The 19,633-nt window shown below is 52.9% G+C and overlaps 3 protein-coding genes across 3 annotated transcripts; 2 read left to right on the plus strand and 1 right to left on the minus strand.

Annotated features, from left to right (window-relative positions):
• Positions 1–6,119: 6,119 nt before the first annotated feature.
• V2A60_006544 (uncharacterized protein) lies at positions 6,120–7,315 on the plus strand (the record flags this gene model as incomplete). Its single annotated transcript, XM_083257838.1, has 2 exons — positions 6,120–6,213; positions 6,291–7,315. 2 exons carry the CDS (start codon positions 6,120–6,122, stop codon positions 7,313–7,315), a joined length of 1,119 nt encoding a protein of 372 aa, XP_083113964.1.
• Positions 7,316–11,222: 3,907 nt separating this feature from the next.
• V2A60_006545 (uncharacterized protein) lies at positions 11,223–13,551 on the minus strand (the record flags this gene model as incomplete). The annotated part of the gene is made up of 3 exons (XM_083257839.1): positions 11,223–11,866; positions 11,932–12,863; positions 12,917–13,551. 3 exons carry the CDS (start codon positions 13,549–13,551, stop codon positions 11,223–11,225), a joined length of 2,211 nt encoding a protein of 736 aa, XP_083113965.1.
• Positions 13,552–14,253: 702 nt separating this feature from the next.
• On the plus strand, positions 14,254–19,551 carry V2A60_006546 (poly(A)-specific ribonuclease; the record flags this gene model as incomplete). The annotated part of the gene is made up of 8 exons (XM_083257840.1): positions 14,254–14,385; positions 14,445–14,798; positions 15,906–16,019; positions 16,080–16,255; positions 16,306–16,432; positions 16,483–17,069; positions 17,123–17,539; positions 17,586–19,551. 8 exons carry the CDS (start codon positions 14,254–14,256, stop codon positions 19,549–19,551), a joined length of 3,873 nt encoding a protein of 1,290 aa, XP_083113966.1.
• Between the last annotated feature and the right edge of the window lie 82 nt (positions 19,552–19,633).

Consider the following 19,633-nt stretch of genomic DNA (forward strand, 5'->3'; position numbering starts at 1 on the left):
CGCATCTGCCAAAATTGGTAGTCCGGCGGGGTCGAGGCGCTCTCGGGATGAGCAGCCACCAATCCTTCCCATATTTCATCTTCAGGTTTCGCTACGCGCCGGTGGTGCAGCTATGACGTAGTGAGGCCAAGAACCCAAGTAATGGCGATACTTTCTTTGCAAGAGCGGTGCCAGAACGGACCGATCTTATCAATGGAAGCTTCAACAAATTTGTACCATGACCCAAACTTGCAACGAGCTATGTTGTGAGCTATTCGGGCTGTCAGGGCCATGGATGATTGCTGTACCAAGGGGAAAAAATCGTGGGCAGCTACACGAGACTATGGATCAAAGCTTAAGGAGATTAGTGCCAGTTGAAGGAACGCGGATTTGACAAGGATACCGCCAGTCATCTGCTTAATCCAGCCCTCTACTAGGGTTGTTGCTGCCAGGATAGTTGCAAGAGGGCTGCCAAATCGAGGTGGCGAGGAACGCAACAGGTTGTTTACCACTTGGAAAGATGGTCGATGAGGCTGGTTGTGCAGTAGCACAGCCTAGCCGAGCAGTGACATCGCTGCCAGAACATGTAGAAAGCCATGCCCGGAACATCTCAGCATACTGAGCGGCCACTTTGCGACTAATCAAAAGACGATGCCACTTGAGGAAGCGAGGGGGCAGAAAGACGAAGATAGATGGGGCTACCATGAAATGGTCGGCAAATGCACAATCGGGGCATTTAGCAAATTAAAACAGACTAAGCTTCTTTCTGACAAGTAGTCAGAAGAGAAAGGCGTATGGAGTAGCAAGTGGTTACTAATAATCAACTTAGGAGCTGCAAACAAAATCATGCTGATCCGTCCCGGCAAAAGTCAATCGTTACCGCAGAGGTGACACATGGTCGCGGTGTCTGTCGGAGACAGTGTGCTCTGAGAAACTGGCTTTCGCTTCTCTTTCGGGTCACTTTTTAAGTAGCAGTCTGTGGGAAAACAGGTCGTCAAGGCGCAATGGCATCCACTCACACCCAAGGAAAGCCACTATATTCCGGCCACGCTCGTTTCTGATCATTTCGTCCAGGCGGTTTGAGGGTGGGTACTGAGTATTGTCCATGGGCTGGCACCGATGGTGTTTCTACTGGGTAGTCAGTCATTGATGAGGGTGACCAGCCTGCCAGCCCACGTCGCCGTAGGAAAAAAAAGGGCTAGCATCATGCATCTCAAGTAGCCACTGAGTCTCTCCACCAAGCCATCCACGAAGACCCATCTTAGTGAACCCCTGTACCTCATCGTCATTGCAAAACCTGTCGAGGAGCTACTGCACGATGATTTCAGTTGGGTGGCTGTCTCTTATTAGCGCGAGCCTCATCCGCTGCATGGGCATATGACAGTCCTTGAAGTCGAGGGGCGTGGATGCAACTGGTGAGCGGGTAGCCAGGGCGAAGAAGGGTAGCAACGGGCATAAGTCGACGATACACATTTCGTCGTCTATTTTTACCGTAGGGATTCACAGGTCAGTCACTGCGGGAGGGTAAGACCCTTGCTCGGTGTGCAGGTGTGTGTCGAGTTGTTGTCGTGTCTACATAGTAGCAGAGACGTAGTCCACGCCGGGGCCTCCGTTTAAGCAACAGGAAAAGGAGAGGCCGTGTAGCGGGGAGCTGTAAATAGTCCTCGAAACTGTGCGAGTTCTGCAATAGTAGGCCATGACGGTCGGTGCTTTCTGGAATACGGCTGATGACCACATAGCAAGCCGAATACCAAACTTGTTCGTCTCACGTCTCTTCGACTTTCCCTTTACGGCTGGGCTGATCAATGGTGGCTTTTAGAGATGGGTTCACCAATTCGCCCTGGCAGTGCCATAGAAGGGAGACCGTATTGATGAGCCAGTTGATGGCTGCACGTTGACGACATTGGCGGGCCAAGCTTTTTGGGCCATGGATTACTTAGCACGCACGAAATAAGTAGGCAGTGACGGCGAGGCTAGTGCTTGTGTCGAACAAAGAAAAGCCTGAGGACGGGAACCAGAGGAGGTCATGGTAACTAGTGTGTGGCTGGCAGGCTAGAGTAGAATCATTCAGGTGCAGGCTGGGCTCGTCGGTACTGTAGCGCGAGGCGAAGACGAAAGTGGTAGAGAGAAGGCCGAGTCAGGCCGCCTCCCGCAGGCTAACGAGCGACATTCCGATACCGAGTCGGGTAGTTTCGCCATCCATCGAGGGCTGGTGGCGGGCTGCGAGACAAGAGAGACGGCGAAGCGTGGGCGACGCCGGGCTGCTGATGGGGATATGCACTGGTGCGAGCCGACTTGGGGCCGATTTCTGTAGAGGGCAAATTATTGCTGCCAAGCCTATACTGACGGGTGCTGTTGTAACAGTCATGAATTATAGCATGGACCCTGAGGGCCTGTTTTCCCAAGTCTTTCTTTTGTTGCAGGTTACCGACCGAGTCGCCAGCCTAACGGAAAAGAGGAGCATGCCGGAGACAGTGCAGGAAGGACGTAGGTAGTTGCTCAGTCGGTAGTTAGTATCACTGTATCAGTACTGGTAGGAGCGCACGCACCGCAGCGTCCACTTGACACAGGGGCACTCCGCCGGCGCATCGGAGAAGCACATCTCAGCCAGGCATTCGAAGACTCATGGCTGTATCAGTATTCGAGCTACAGTACTCCGTAGTCTGCACGGAGTAACAAGAGTACCAGTAATGAGTTGGAGGCAAGTATCGGCGGTTGCAGGGGCCTGATTCAACGGAGGTGCAGAAGATGTGTGGGCTCTTTGTAAAATTCGGGTTGGCGCTAGTGCCCAGTGTAGAAGCACCGCACGATGGCTTGCATGGTGCAGAGAGCGTGTGAGGGAGGTGTGAGGCGGCGTACGCGGCGTAGATGGTGATGGAGGGCGTGAATGTGGATGTTGATACCTCAGGCACACATGATCCGTCCTCGGGCACTCGTCCAGCACCGTGACGCACAGGCGAGCAGGAGCAGGCAGTGCTCCACTAGGGCTTTTGCTGGCTGGGTTTGCTGGGGAGGAAAAAACAGTTCCACAAGAGCCCACCGAAGCCGTCTCTTGGTGTCGAGAGGTTGGGGCATGTCCATCTTTGGTGAGGCGGAGCTGAGCCAGACGGAGGTGCTGGTTACTCGAACTCGGGGGAGTAAAAGGTACGACGCGGGAAGACAGAGGTAGAAGAGGATGATGATGATGATGACGATGATGGGGCGAGCGTGCTTGGCGTTGTCGTCTCGGTCATGTTGATAGTGCCAGTGGCCGTCCGGTCCGACTACTTAACAATTCTTACTACCTATGGAAGAGGTACCTCGACCAGGTACCTCGTGTCAGAGGGTCATCCCACATCCCACATTATCAGCATCGTCATCATCATCATCAATAACAACAGCAGCGGTACTTAGCATCATCATTGTAGCCGGCGATATCGCCAGCACACCCTGGTGCTGTGGCATGCCCTATAATTCGTAGGCACTTCTATACATCTAACGCTAATTTACAGCACAGGGTTAGTTACTGTACCACCGGTACAGCGCTTCTCTCCCATTCCCACAAGCCCCCGTCAGCCCCTCCCCCCTTGGACCTGGGGGCACTTGGGGGGACGCACTGGTTGTTGGAAACCGCAATGCACTCCCACTAGGGGGACATATCCACTAGCACACCCACTCACCCCGCTACAAGGTACGTACCCCATGGTACGCGCTGGAGCTGCGCACGCCCACCACACACCCACCACGCCCCAGTCCGGCCTGCGAGTGCCTGTTTGCCAGTCCAGTCAACCAGCGCAGCATCTACCAGTATACTTACTTGGTACGCCCACTAAAAACCTGCGGGAACGCTGGAGCATCTGCAACCCAAGTAACCAACCTATCCGCACTCAGGTACGAAGCACTCCCTACTTACCCAACCTACCAACAGCCCAAGTAACTAAGTAAGGCACGTATTACTTAGGTAGACTCGGTAAAGTGGAACGGTTACCTTTGTGTGCTGGGTCATTCTGTGTTTACAGTCTAACCCTCTTTGCTTGTTCATCCGTGTTACAATTTGGCCGTCTTGGTACTTATGGTTGTCCCGGTTGTGTATTGTGTAGGTAAGTACGGAGTAGTACTTATGTGTCTGTCCATACGTCTGGGAACCCAGTCTCTGGTAGTCTCTTCCGTCTTTTCCGTTGTATTCAACGAGAGTTGCTGCTGCATTTTTCCTGTTTACTTTTACCGTCTTTTTTTTCTAAGAGGTTGTTCTGAGATATTCGTGGGTGGTTCCCAATGCGGTGTTGTCAAGCACTCGGCACATTGGCACCAATAGGCAGTAAGGTGAGTGTTCAGTACGGTGCACAACACCAGCCTCTAAGATTGATTAAATCCCAAGTGGATATCCTTCTGATTCTGATGGCGCATGCGTTGACCAGTTTGCAATTTTAGGCAAGTAACTTCAGGGGATACCAAGGTAAGAAGTAATCTGTACTACAGCACCTAGGGAGTTACTGACTAACTTAAAAGTACATCCTAGCATATCGCCATGTTACCTGGGCCTCGTAGCAACTCAGGTAGGCAGGTAGTTAAGTTAGTTAGGTAAGTTAGGTAGGTAAGTACGGAGTACTCAGTAGGTACTGAGTATGTAGATGGTCAAATGAGGTAGGTAGGCAGGCAGGCAAGCAGGGTTACCTGGTCACCTACCTACCTACTCCGTAACTACCTACGGAGAACCTACTTACCTACGCTGTAGTTGGCTGGCAACTGGCAACTGGCAACTGGCATCCTGCGTTGCCCGCATGGCTGGCTGGCTAACCAGGCATCCAGGCTGCATCGAATCCTGCATGCCACCAACCAGCCCGTAAGTGCAACCTCTGTCTCATCATCAGTGCAACAAAACCGGTCCATCACCCGCCTCTTCTCGTCTTGCCTTCTCTTGACCTTGATGTTCTCTCTTCTTCCTCTTTCTTTTTCTTGTTCCCTTGTCTCTTCTCTACCAGTAGCTTTACCCTGCTCCCACGCCTTCTCCTGCACCGCCCCTCCTCCGCCTACCTTCTTCTGGCCGCCCAGTACGCCCACCTAGGTGCTGGCTGGTTGGCTGGCTGGCTCGACTGCTCCCCCTCCCAGCTGGACACCTGGAGCCCGCACAAACGGATCCTGCCCTGCGGCGCACTGCTCATCCGACCCGCCTGCCTCTCTGACCTCTTGGTCTCTGACACGCTCGTCCTCTGTGAGCCTGTGGTCCTGTGGTCCTCTGTCCTCTGCTACCCTCTGCCGTCCCTTGCTATCATCGGCTGTCTTCTGTTGCCCTCAACAGTCTTCCATACCTTGGTACCCGCGCGCGCCTCTGCTCCGTCGGTACCTCTCTCACCTACACATGCGCACTCAGCATTCACAGTAACTGGTCTACCCAGCAACTCGAGAGCTAGCTATTCGGTATTGTTTCCTACCTACCTTGCCGGTACATAAATCGCAAGTACTAGCAAAGGTTGCCCCGGGCTCGTGGTACCAAGGTACGAAACTACTTACATTACTGACGGGACCGGCGACCAGCCCCGAACTGGCCGCACCAACTTTAAACCCACCCTCCCTCCTCTCCCTCCTGCTTCGACCTTGTCCTGTCCTGTCCTGTCCTGTGTGCGGCCGGCCACACACAATCCACCCACCATACTGGCTCTCTCCATCTACTTACTTCCTCCACCCCCAAGCTTTTACTCTCTTCTATTCTTCCCAAGAAAAAAAATCCTACCGACCTCCTCCTCCTCGCATTCTTGTTCCTGGTTTTGTTCCCTTGGCCTAGCCTCCTGCCTCGCGTCTACTCTCAAAGACATCAATATCTTCTCGCAATGATAATTGACGGCGAAAAGTACGCCTGCGAGGCATGCGTGCGCGGGCACCGTGTCAGTAACTGCCAGCACTCAGGTACGTCTTTCAGCGCCCCAACCGGCCCCTACAGCGACGGCTCCCACCCCCACGCCCGCTGCCGCCCGCCCATCACAGGGAACCGCGATGGCCTCGTCCGTCTGGTCGGCAAAATTGCTTGAGCCGCCTTTCCTACCCGACGTTCCCGTCATCCTCTGCAGCTTGTCTCTGACTGTCTATCCTCTCGCGCAGATCGCCCTCTTCAGCATATCAATAAAAAGGGTCGTCCTGTCTCTCAATGTGCCCACTGCCGCTCCATGCGCAAGTCGCGCGCTGCCCATATCAAGTGCGACTGTGGTGAGAAGACGAGCAAGTGTACTCACCTGCAACCTACCGTCGAAGGACACACTGGTGAGCCCTATTGATCCTCCCATACGCCTCTCGCAAGTCTCGTGGGTTCTAACGCGTCCTCTTCTCCCTCGCTCAAGAGACGTGCTGCTGCAACCATGGCGGTCGCTGCACTTGCGCCCTCAAGAAGGAACCGAGTCTCGATACTGTCCACGAGTCCGACTCGGAACAAGAATCAGCCGACGTCCAGGCTGCTGCACTTGCCGCCGGCCGTCCCAAGCCGCCTGCCAGACCGAGGCGTCGCGCCAATACCATCCACGCCGATGGCGGTCTCTCGTTTGACGAGAACGGTCACCACAAGCCCATGGCCAAGCACAACCGTGCTGCCCAAAAGTGCAACCCTTACCAGCTCAACCGCGTCAACTCGGCCAACAGCGCCAGCAGTCTCGGTGCTGGCGTCGAAGGCCTGAGCTTCACTCACAATCCCAACGCCGGCAAGAGTTCTGCCACCCGCGAACGCCGGGTCAAGTCCGAAACGGCCTCCCCCCTCATGTCTGGCTCTAGCTTCCCGCTCGGTGCCGCCAATTTGCCTCCTCTGGACCTCTCTAGGATTGATAATACTGCTTATGTCAACAATGGCTCCTTTGACCTATTTGGCACCGGGTTCGACCAGGATGGCCCTATGTACAGTGCCGGCCTCTCGGCCGCTTCTGTCGATTGGAGTCACTACGAGTTCAGCGATGGCCGGGGTGAGAACTTTGCTCCCTCCAGCTATAGCCAAACAGGGGGTCGCAGCTTCAACGGCCTATTTGAGTTCGGTAGCGGGTCTGAACAGCTCCCCAACCTCGCCAACACCACATCCACCTCGGGCGATGTCTCCGAAGTTGAAGACTTTCTGCCCGGCGGCGACGACCTGGATGGTTTTGGTAGCAACAGCTTCCTGCGCCAAAATGTCATGGCTGCCGGTGCAGCCGACCTGACGAGCATAGATTACGACAACTTCTACAAGGGTGCCGAAACATCTGCCATGGCTGGCTCTGGCGTGTCCCTTGTCGAGGAGGACCCCGCGTTCTGGATGCCCAACTACAATGACGGCATTGCCACTGTTGACGAGAGCCCAGACCCGCTCGGCGCCGCGACAGCAAACAACTTTTGGCAAATGTAGTCTTGCTTTCCTATCTCTGTGGCCATGAGTGGCTTTTTTGGTGTTTTGTTTCTTGCACTGGGCTACACGGAAGGCGTCGAGGTTTTCTTTTTCACTGCGGGCGTTTTGCAAGGGATAAAGAGAGATCTCTAGAAAGACCACGCGGGATACAATTGGGCAATATATTGTGGTGTGGTCACATTCGCTTTTTTCTTTCCTTTTTTATTCATGTTTCTGGCGCGTTTACAGCGGTCTTATGAGGAATAAGCAGGGGCGGAAACGTGTCAAAGCGCTCGGGCTTCTTTGTTGCTGTTTCTACTTTCTATGCAGAGTTGTTATAGGCGAGATCGTCTTAGCTACTTTGTACTTTTTTTGCCTCCTTCCTCTTGAGTGCTGCGTTCTGCAATGCTCGTCTGCACACCTCTTCTGATTTTATTTCCTCCTCTTTGCACTGCACTATAGGACCTGACGCGCGTTGCGCGTGAAGGATTTGGACTGGGCTTAAAAAAAAGGGCAACATACGGCGTTTGGCAGCTACAAAACTTACAAAGCCATCTTTCAAATGTCTAATGCAAGGTTGGGACGATGACCTCTGCCTACCGTGGTGTACAGAGGCCATCTTTCAGACTTTGTGTCAGGGCAAGAGAAGGACGAAGCATATATATTTCGATATCGATTTGGCGTTTTTTTTTTTTCCTTTTCCTTTTCGATAGACAGATTCTGGCTAGAATCACCTTTACTTTGGGGTCTGCTATTTTGCTTTATTTGGTGTTTTTTTCTGGCTGCTTGATTTGAGGCTTTGATATGACTTACCGGCGAAAAAAAACAAGAGAATATACCCCTTGGGACTGGGCAATGACAAAAATAAAATATGAGGCGCGGAAAAATACTTAGAGGCTCATTGGACTTTTAATACACTATACAGGCGCCAGAGAGCGCAGCCACACATACATACACGCACACACACATAGCAAGCTAGCAAGCAGACTTTGAAACCACATGAACTGAATCCCTGCCATCTAATGGACTGACACTGGCCAGCACACTCGACTGGCATGTGCCACCGTTTTCTTTTCTTGGCATACGTGACTGGCCCGTTCCTCCCCCATCGCCGGTGAGGCGTAGCCTATATTTGGCGACGTAGGACAAGTGCGGGGGTGATGAAGGAAGAAGTCGGGGGCGGATGCAAGTATGATGATCCTCGTCCTGGTCCCGTTCTGGTCCCGTTCTGGTCCCGTTCACAAGTCGTCCTTGTTTAGATTTGCGTCTTGACAAGGGGTACATGGGCTGCAAGTAGTGGAACAAGAGGCGAAGAGGCAAATGGTTAGGTAACCCGGAGATTTGATTGATCTCTGTCCTTTTTTGTTTTTTTTTTTGTCTTTTCCGTTTCCTATTTCGTTTGATTCGCAAACAACTGGCGTATGATTTTGACATTGGGGAGATACATGTGACCACACAAATAGCAAGCTCTCACCAGGTTGAACCCGGGCCGGAATCGATCGGTTTATTAGCCCACCGTGAAAAGTTAAAGTAGAGAGAAGAAGAAAGGAAACCGCGCCCCGCCTTGCCAACAGTGCCGCGGGGTGTGGAGGGGAAGTCGGAACCTGGCGAGAGATGGAGGAGGGAGGGGTTCTTTTTCTGGCTGCCACACACCTCTCGCTTGACAGCCTCGAGCCACAAGTTGCTTTCAGAGATGTGACAAGTGCCGATTTTGTTTGTCGTGTGAGGCGCATTCTATGTCAAATTTTTACGTTTTCTAAGCCAAACGAAACACGTGCAAGATGCTTTCAAGGACAAGAACAAGAATAAAAAGTGCACCCCTCCCGGTAAGTACTTGCAGGTAGAGAGAGAGCTGCTTGCGGAGGCCTCCCCTACGTAGGCCTTTCTGCCGTCCCCCGCCCCCTTCTTCTACTACTACTACTCCGGAAGCTTATTAGTATATTGCGAAAAATGCCTGAAGGCAGGACAGCAAAAAAAGAGGGGGTACCAGGGGTGTCGTCTTTGCTGTGACGCTGTGCATCACGCGATTTAGAATTCAAAAATAGACAATATGTCATTTGGAAGAGGAAGAATAGGAAGAATAGAGCACCAAGGCTGCACAACAATCTACCGTTCATGCTAGGGGGGGGGCAAGGGAACAACGACCCCATCCTCGACCGTTGCGGGCGGCCGGGGCAAAGTCCCGCAAACAGGGTGCAGATTTACAACCATGAGAAATCGCTGCGGGTTAAAAAAAAAATAGTGTACTTTGAGAGGAGGGGTGGCGAGCAGCAGCCCGATGGGCGGGATCCGACGTTCCGTTGGGAAGAAAAAGTAAGAAGCCGGTACATCTGGAACGGCGGAAAGGAAAGCGGACATGAGGGGAGGGGAGGGGAGCGGGTAGCGGCGGGCAGCCCGAGCGAGAGTGAGTTGGGTGTTGTTGCAGATGAAAGGAGGGGGGGGGCGTGTCTTGAACTTCGGTCTTTTGCCAGAGAGGCAGCAGGCAGGCGTGTCGAGATGAGTTTGGCCTGTAACTAGATTCGTAATGTAAAACACGAAGAAGAAGAAAAACGGAAAAAAAAAACGATGGCATCAGTGGTTGAGAAGGCAACCGTGATGGCTTCCTCTGCTAAGCAAAGAATTTGAGGGAGAGCAAAGACGGCTTCTTCTACATAGCTCCCATGTGCTGCTTCCTGCTTCATGCTTGGTCATCAAAATGATGATACTCGGGCCTTGATGTTCTCTCCTAATTTCACTTACAACATGACCATTGGGGGAGTTTCCATCCACCCTTCCTCTCACTCCTCCTCGCAACTTGAGCCCGCTTGTCTTGAGCCTTCAACACCTGCCGTTGTCCGCAATCGCCGTCGCCAGGTTTTGAAGACGTTGGGGCCCTTCTCGCTCTCGCACATCTAGTCGTTGTGTCGTCCTTTGTCCTCTGTTCCACTGCCCTTGCAAAAAGTCCACACGTTGAACCAAGCACTCGGTCCCCTTTGACCTCCGGAGCTCGATGGACAATTGGCGGTGAAGGGCATAAATGCCCAGACATCTTGGCCTCTAATTCCATCACGCGAACAGAGCGCATCTGGTGAAGGAAGGATCTCGAGTACTCCAGTACTCAAACTTCAAGGTTTTTTCTGCTCTTCCTCTCCTTTCATTCCTGCGATTTTTCTGAAAAGTGATGGCTTTCGACAACATGGGTCATCTTTCAACTTTCCTATTTGATTCTCCAAGCCTGCTTCGTTCTAGAGTGGCAAATTTGACCGTTCGAAAAGCAGCCCGGTTGGGGCTGTCTGTTCTGGTGCGATGGTGGCTTGACTCGGGGAGTGCACGGGTCACGGATATCATGAACTGTCAAGCCCCCGGGATGCGCACCGCTTCTTGATTGATCAATGTCCAGAACGCTAGCAAGCACAAGTCACATCGAAAAACATCAGTCGTCTTCCGGTGATAGCTTGCCAGTACCAAAATACCAATTGTACAAATGTGTAGTTCTTCTATGCAAGAGTACAACACATTGTATATATTGCACACTTGTATTCACCATTCCGTTGGTTTTTATTTCCATCCTATTTTCATTCATTTAACGAACCTTCCTATACAGTCCATCTTCGGCGTTATGGTGGGGGCGATTTCTCATCTCTTTGGGTTGCAAGTAAGCGGGTGGTATCGTATAAGCCGACATGACCCAAACATAGGGTATACAAGAGAGAAATGCCCATACGCTCGATTGATTGATAGTTCATATAATGACCCTTCTACCTTTTGCTGCGCCTTTCCGAGCGAAACTTGTTTTGCTTTTGTTGTCCTACTATACACTCTGGTTCGCCAACAATGCCATGACCTAAAAGGGATAAAAACAATGTCTCCTTAGTCCTGAATCAAAACGTATGTACATGAAGAAAGAACGACGTTAGGGGTTGCGAGATGAGACTCGCAGCATGTAATCTCACGCAACTTCGAGGTAGCCCGTGGCAAGAGAGGCCGCTGCCGCCGCCGCTTCGGCTGCCGTCGCCGCAGCCGCAGCCGCAGCAGTCTCGCCCTCCGCCGGTGTCAAGCTCTCGTGCGCCGTCGCCAAGTCCGCGAGGTGCTGCAGACCCTGGCTGGCGGCCGCAGCATCGACCGCGGCCGACGACGACGTTGGCCGCAGGACCTCGGCGAGGCGGTCGCGGACGCCGGCCCAGTGGTCGCCGCCACCCTCGACGACGTCGCGGGCGAGCGTCAGCGCCTCGTCGCGCGTGCGCTCCGACCTGGACAGTGTGGTGATGGACATGGCGGCCAGCGAGACGTAGTGGTTGACGAGCGGGCTGCGCAGGTGCGGCGTCGCCAGCAGCAGCTGCGTCACCTCCTTGGTGGGCCACAGCGTCTCCGTCGCGGTCGAGCCGGGTGTGAGGAGCGTGACGAGGAGCTTGCAGTGCCAGTATGCGAGATGGATCAGGGGGAACGCGGCCGCGTCCATGTGCGCGGGGAGGTCCTCGCGGTAGTTTTCAATGTAGTCGGCGAGAATGGCGGCCATGGGCACGTCGGCGGTGGCGACGCCGGCGGGGAGGTTGGAAATGACAAATGATATCCGGTTGAGGAGCTTAGAGAGACCTAGAAGGGATGGAGCTGTTAGCAATACTCCGGCACGATGGGGCGCTGAGAAGGGTCATACGTACGTGTAAAATAGTAGCAGGTTTCCCCGAGGACTGCATCTAACCCTGCGGGGGCCACGACGCTGTTATCGGGGATCTGCGCCGGCTTGCCCGTACCGGCCGCGTACCACCGGTCCATGCCAATGAGCGACCACCAGATGCGCGTGCAGAGAGCTTCATCACAGTCCGTCTCGGCGGTGGGATCCACGGCTGGCAGCTTCCAGAGCTTCATGCTATTCGCCAGGCCGACAGCGCGAGACAACAAAAACGGCAGCGTCGCCACGGAGCGCCAGTCCGCGTCAATAATGAGCAGCAGCAGCGTCTGCGCGTGCACAATATCCGTCGCGCGCGAGCGCGGCACCTCGCTGCTCTCCCAGTCGTGCAGCAGCGCGCTGGCCTGTTGGACGTCGCCCGCCGTGCTCTGACCGACCGCGAGCAACGCAATCTCAAACGCCGTCCGGACGGACAGCGGGCACTGCGCCAGCAGCGCTTGTTGGCGCGTCTTTGTCGTGGCGAGGATGGGGTAGAGGGGCTGCACCGAGTTGAGGAAGTCGTTGAGCACCCCCTCGTCTATGCTAGGGACGTATTCTCCGTCTTCCATGGGCATGTCGCCCACATCGTCGGCCGCCGGTTTTGATGGCGTGTCGTTCACAGCAGATGGCTGTGGTGCCAGAGTTGAGTTGTGGTAGTACGAGTCTGAATGCGCCGATTCCGGAGGCACAGATCGGGGTTCTGGACCCCATGGCGCTTGACGGTTCGGGGCCGGTGTGCTAAAGTCATTCGAGATGCTCGAATACGGACGTTTGCGGTTGGCATCATCCACGACGGTAGTGCCGTTCGTGCCGCGATGGCGCTCCGAGCTGAACAGTTTGTCGATTTCATCTTGCGACATGCCACCGTCGGACTCGAGCTTGCTCTCGATGCTGTTGATTCGGTCGGCGAGCTCTTTGATGTAACTATATTCCATGTCAGTAATCATGTTCACAATATTGACGCCATTGCACCATACCCTTTGCTGGGACCTCGTTTTTGCGGTACGCGACTAAACAGACAACGAATGTTAGATCGCGCGCAGCTGGAGCACGGTGCTTCACCAGTGTCGGACTGCGCGTCGCATTTGATCTTCTTCCGTCGGCACTCGTCGCAGGCGCGTGAGACTTTTGATCTTTTTCTCGGCGGAACGCCGTCTCCCATGTTGTACTGGCCAAGGGGTGGACCGACAGGCACCTGCATGGCGTGTTGGACCATGTGGTCTGAGGTAGGAGTATCGTGCACATAGCTCGGGGTGCCGTGATGGTCGGATTCGGTATGAGGCATGATGCTACGCATACCAGTTTCGTCGACGCTCATATTAGGATCAGTCGCTGGTAAGATTCCCGCGCCTGCCAGCCCTTGGCCCAACTGCGCAGCGAGCTGCAACTCTTCCAAGTTTGCGGGTCGTGACACACTGTGGGGGTCCTCGTCTGCGTGAAGATGGCTTTGCTCGGGCACATGGTCATCAACATGCGAATCTGTATGATCGTGGTGTTCTTGTGTATCATCCCGCCCATTGGTACCATAAAAAGGGCCAGCATCCAGAGCTTCGGCGCCTGGCGATGGATACAGATTGGGGTCGTCTGCCTCGCCATCGCGATTGGGACCCATAGCAGGCAACGATAGAAAGGGGATAGGTACGTTTTGACTATAATCGCCCAGCAACAGCAGTGATTTGTTCTGCCCAGAAGAAATAATTCCGTAAGTAGACTGTCGTTGTTCTGTGCGGCCAAAGCCGTATTCGCCTTATACGCAGATCGGCCGTGTTAGTCGCGACACTGCTGCCTCGTCGCGTTGGGCAAAATCTAAGAAGCCATTGTTAGCACGCGCGCGCCAGCGCAATTCACCGGCGACAGCAAATTTCCCAGAATTGGGGCGCGATTATGTCGCTGGTAGAAATTGTAGCCAAATGCCGACTTACACAGAGCCGTACCTGGAATCCGGAGGATGATAAATGCGATGGACCCGTCGCGCGCGCAACGGAAGAGGAAGAACTCGGCGCCGCGAAGCGTGTATTTTTTAGGTGGCCTGCGATCAGAGCACGGAGGTGGAAGAATTTTTCTGCAGCTGGGGGCCAGATGGCTTAGTCATCATGGTCCGCAGAGCCTCACTGGCTACATACCAGGTAACTCGTAAGCATATTAATTCCTTTTTTTGATCCGTAAATTGGCTATTGGGCCACGGAATGCATTCTGCGCAGCCGGCCAAAATGGAATCGTTCTAGTAATGACCCCATGGCAATCCCTACACTGATTTCATCCCATATGGGCTTTCTTTCCGTCCCCACGGCCCTTAAATCGCAGCAAGCCACATATGGACATCTTGACTCTCCAGAAGTGGGCCTACACAGACGGCGCTCCAAGGTCCAACGCCACAGCGTATGGCTTGCTGCACCACTATAGTGGCCTCCCAGAGGCGGATATCGACAGTCATTTGTTGCATATTGTAGGATCTTCCCTTGGTTGATCTTTGTCTTTTTTGCAGAGATGCTGACCCTGTTGCAGCGGAAGCGAGCCTGGGATGTGTCGCGACAGCCCTTCATAGGGCGCTGGAAGTTTCTGCATCTGGCCGAACCTCTAGACCCGTACTTTCAGCAGGTTCTCTTTCGTCTTACGCTTCCGAGGTCTACAGACGCCATACTGGATATCGGCTGTGGCTTTGGTCAGGCGCTGAGGCAGCTGCGTGCCAATGGCGTGGCAGGCTCCAAGCTCTTTGGCGCTGATATTGAGCCTCAGTTCATCAGCCTGGGTTACGATCTGTTTCGTGACAAGGAGACACTTGGGGCAACATTTGTCACTGGAGACTTGCTCAACCCGGATGATGGGCGGTTGAACGTCCTTGCTGGGCGTTTCACAATCGTACACGCCGACAGTTTCTTCCACTTGCTGTCATGGACAGAGCAGCTATACGCCGCCAAACGACTGATACTTTGGCTGAGAACGGACACGAAGAACAGTTTTATATATGGCAGACATGTAGGTACAATACACCCGACGCGAGTTGCCCCGACCGGTAGTAGGTCGTACCTCCACAATCATGAGAGCTTCCAAAGGTTGTGGGACGAAGCTGGGAAAATGACGGATACAAGGTGGCATGTAGAAGTTGGACGCAATGATGAGCGCATGGATGATGCAATTGAGTTGAGAAGGGGGTTAGTGTCTGTAAATTTCGCCATATATCAATTGCCATGATAATTCTGCGGCGTGTCTCAGCGCAATTCTAGGGCCTCATTATGAAAGTTGCACCAAAGTTGCCTTGTGAGACAGTGTCCAAGTGACCGTAGCAGGTGAAGCAGAACACACCTTTCACGGTAACGCTGTTGAATAGGAGGACTTGGCAAATTTCAATGTTTTCAAGTGTTCGAAATCGCGCTCCATATTGCTTTGGGGTTGATTTGCTCAATGCAGCGTCGTGAAACTCATCACAACTGATGCACAAGCTAGATGTCACGATCCCGGGTAGCTCGGCCCACAGCCCGGTACCTGCCTGCCTACCTAGCTAGGTACCTACTGCTGTGTACTCTGATAGGTCAGCAGGGGTACTAAGGCGGCACTTACCCCTCCAGCATCTGTCCACACAGTTAGTAACTAGGTTCGCTGGCAGCCTGGCCTGGCAAGAGGTAGGCAGCACCAACTAACCGCGTCCCACTTCGCATGTCGGAGCTCAAGTCGCAACCTCAGCACCCGACAACTACAGCATCGCGCTCTCCCGTGCGTCACCTTGGAAGCCGCTCAAGCCCATCGCAACATTGCAGTGATACCCCACTATTACCTGGAACTATGATACTGAGGATTATGTGAAATCAGTCAAGATGGATGCAGATTGGGGTGACGTATGGCGCACTACTCCCAACACTGGTCTCTCCGCACCGTAATGACGCGTAAGCGAGCAATTGTGCTCACACGTCAGCACCCGCGGTGCGCTCTGCCTGTAACACGATGTACTAATGCGCATACATCTTTTAGGTTGCCCGCATCCATTTCCCGCCTCCGGCTCCGGGCGTCCACGCTATGCCAACCCCGGTTACGACCATGATGTTCGATACGTCACAGGAACTGCTGTGGACTGGAAATGACTATGTACGAGTTTCCCGGTTGTACACACATGAATAGCGCAGAGAGTTTCTCACAATCATCAAGGGACGCGTCACGTCTTTCACCGGAAGCGAACTGCAGCGCTACACGTCCTTCAAAGCACACCTGTCCTCGGAGGGGCCTATCCGGCAGATTCTGGTCAACGATAAGGGCGTGATCGCTCTCGGATCCAACGATGTTCACATGGCACATAGGAGGGGTACTGCAATATGGCACATAAAGTAAATTTCATAAGCCCAAGGCACGACTACCTCGCTGACTCCCCTTGTAGACACGACGCTATGTTAGACCTGAGGTGCATGAGCTTCACTTCCAAAGGAACCGCGGAGATCATTGTTGCCGGAATGCAGAACAAAATGCTTGTTATCGACCTCAATAAAGGTGATGTCGTCAAGCAGGTATGAGGTCCCACAGCAAGGTACTCTTCTCACAAGGCTGACATCTGCAGGTCCCGACTGAGCACCAATACCTCATCATGAAACGAGGCCGTTATATCTGCGCTGCAACCCAGAATGGCCTAGTCAACTTACTTGACCCAGTCTCCTTTACAGTCGTTAAATCCTGGAATGCTCATTCAGCTCTCATCAACGATATGGACGCACAGCATGATTTCGTTACCACGTGCGGCTATTCACTACGCCAAGGACAGGCTTACATGCTTGATCCGTTCCTCAATGTCTTTGACATGAAGAAGATGGCATCTATGCCACCAGTACCGTTCCCAGCCGGAGCTGCATACTGTCGCATGCACCCTAGGATGCTCACCACAAGCTTTGTTGTTTCACAGAGTGGACAGATGCATGTGGTTGATCTGATGAACCCGAACACTAGCAATGTGAGACAGGCAACCATGTTTGGTTTTCTGAATATGTTCGAAATTGCTCCATCTGGAGAAGCGTTGGCATTTACAGATTCGGAATGCTCTATCCAACTATGGGGATCACGAAGCAAGCTCCGTTTTGTCGACCTTCCAACGCCACTCGAGTTTGCTGCTACGGAGGAGCGTTTGCCTCCCATAGACTGGTCGCCGGAGGTGTCAGTTTCTATGCTTAGTCCTATGACTCTGACCCAATGCTAACGTGCTGTAGGCCACTGAATGCCGTTGGGCTCCCATACTATCGCGATGTTCTAGCTTCTGCATGGCCGGATCTAGTGTCTGATGTCGGAGCGCCGCCACCCAAACTTGACCAGCAGTTCCTTTCGACACTCAAAGCTACCGGGTTTGCCTTGTATGGGCGCAACACACGAGGATTAAGGCGAAACCAGGCCGAGGACACTCGGAATCTGATCAAATCGGTCAATGCCGGCCTCAAAGCGCCCAAGTTTCTGAGTGAAAAAGCGCGCGAATCAGCCAAGTCAGATAGTGTTGCAGATGACAGAGCCGAGGACACTCATAGCTCACTGGCCGAGGCTGAGATTGAAAGTAAGAAATCCGAAGTGCCGGCCATGTATGGCAATGTGGAGATCAAATACAGCAAGTTCGGTGTTGATGACTTTGATTTTGGGTAAGTCGTCTCTTTATTCTGTCAGCACACAAGCTAAGAACAGCAGATTCTACAACAAGACAAAGTTTTCAGGACTCGAAATTCACATTTCAAACTCATACGCCAATTCTCTTCTGCAGATCATGCATTTCATCCCCATCATTCGAAATCTGGCGCTTCGTCACGCTGCCACGTCGTGTTTGAGTGAGATTTGCATACTCTGCGAGCTTGGCTACTTGTTCGATATGCTGCAAAAGGCTGAGGGATCCATTTGCCAGGCGACAAATTTGCTAAAGACGCTTAGCAATCAACCCCAAGCCGGTGCGCTGGGCCTTTTGGAAGAAGACCCGCGCGGTTCTTCACTGAATATGATGTTGCAGGGTTTGACGCGCTTCCTCCTCGATAAAATTGTACAAGATTTCAGGTTGATAGAGGGTACAGCTGCGCCAATGGAGCAAGTTCTGTCAACTTCTGCAACTAGCTCCATCAACTGCATATCATGTCGCAGCGAATATACACGCCCTGGGTCGACTTTGGTGAATGATTTGTTGTACCCGTCTCCAAAGGCACAAGCCAATATCTCGAAGTTCCCAAGGGTCACCTTCTCTCAAGTTCTCAAAAACAGCGTGGAGAGGGAGACAACATCAAAGGGATGGTGCGGAAAATGCAGCAAATATAAGAACATTGCAACAAAGAAGACTATCCACAGCATTCCAGCGGTCCTCATATTAAATACCGCCATCAACAGCCACGAGCATCGCATACTTTGGTCTACGCCAGGTTGGCTTCCAGAAGAAATTGGCATCATAGTTGATCAAGGCCAGTTTTTCTGCTACGAGGGCGAAGACTTGAAACTACACCTTCAGCGCGGTATGCACAATATTACGGTCTATTCGTTGATTGGTATGGCAATCAACATCGAGAACGCGCAAACACAGAAGCCACACCTAGTCTCAATGATCAACGTCGCGCATGCCGAAGCAGAAGCGCCAGGGAAGAGCCAGTGGCATCTGTTCAATGACTTCCTGGTACGCTCAGTCAGCACAGACGAAGCTCTTACCTTCAATACTTCCTGGAAAGTACCATCGGTCATTGCGTTCCAGGTCAAGGACGCAAACAACAAAATTGATTCGACATGGAAGGATCAACTCGATACTTCGATTCTGTACGAAAACACAAACCCGCACCCTCCTGAGAACAGAACATACGAATTACTCAAAAAGCCGACAGAACATCCTGGTCCCGAAACTATCATCGCCCTTGATACTGAGTTTGTGGCTGTCAGGCAACCAGAGATTGAGATGAATTCAGACGGCGAACGAGAAACAATTCGACCCATTGTTTATGCTTTAGCAAGGGCTTCGGTTGTCCGAGGGCAGGGCGAAGAAGAAGGACTGCCCTTCATCGACGATTATATCACCATTAAGGAGCCTATTGTGGATTATCTCACATCCTATTCTGGCATTACTCAGTCCGACCTGGATCCGCGAGTCTCCCAGCACAGTTTACTACCCCTCAAAATAGTGTACAAGAAGCTTTGGGTCCTGCTTAACCTGGGCTGCAAGTTCCTGGGACATGGCTTGAAGCAGGACTTTCGTGTCATTAATATCCACGTACCAAAGTCACAGATCATTGATACAATTGATCTCTTTTTCCTGAAGACAAGACTACGAAAATTATCACTCGCTTTCTTGGCCTGGTACCTGCTCAAGGAGGACATTCAAATGGAAACTCACGACTCAATCGAAGATTCACGCACCGCGCTCAAGCTATATAGGAAATACCTTGAGTTTGAAGATGCCGGGATCCTAGAGCCGATGCTGCAGGATATTTATCGCGCCGGGCGAGACGTCAACTTTAAGCCGCCGCGCAAGGACGGGCAGGACGTTCAGCGTATAGACACGCCGCCATTGCCGGTGGACGGAAACGGGGGACCTTTGACACCGGTGAGAAAGGCGGCGACACTGGCGACACCCGGATTTGGAGGCACCGGCGGGAACTGGACGCCTGGCAAAGGCTCTCCGCTGAGATAGGATGTCAAATCGGGAAGCATGATGTGAGCATAACAAAGGTATGGGCGCTATTACGCCGTAGGTCACAACAGTCGTTTTTTTA

The sequence above is a fragment of the Cordyceps javanica genome, chromosome 4 (genome assembly GCF_051103115.1).
Source record: "Cordyceps javanica chromosome 4, complete sequence".
NCBI classification, from domain to species: domain Eukaryota; kingdom Fungi; phylum Ascomycota; class Sordariomycetes; order Hypocreales; family Cordycipitaceae; genus Cordyceps; species Cordyceps javanica.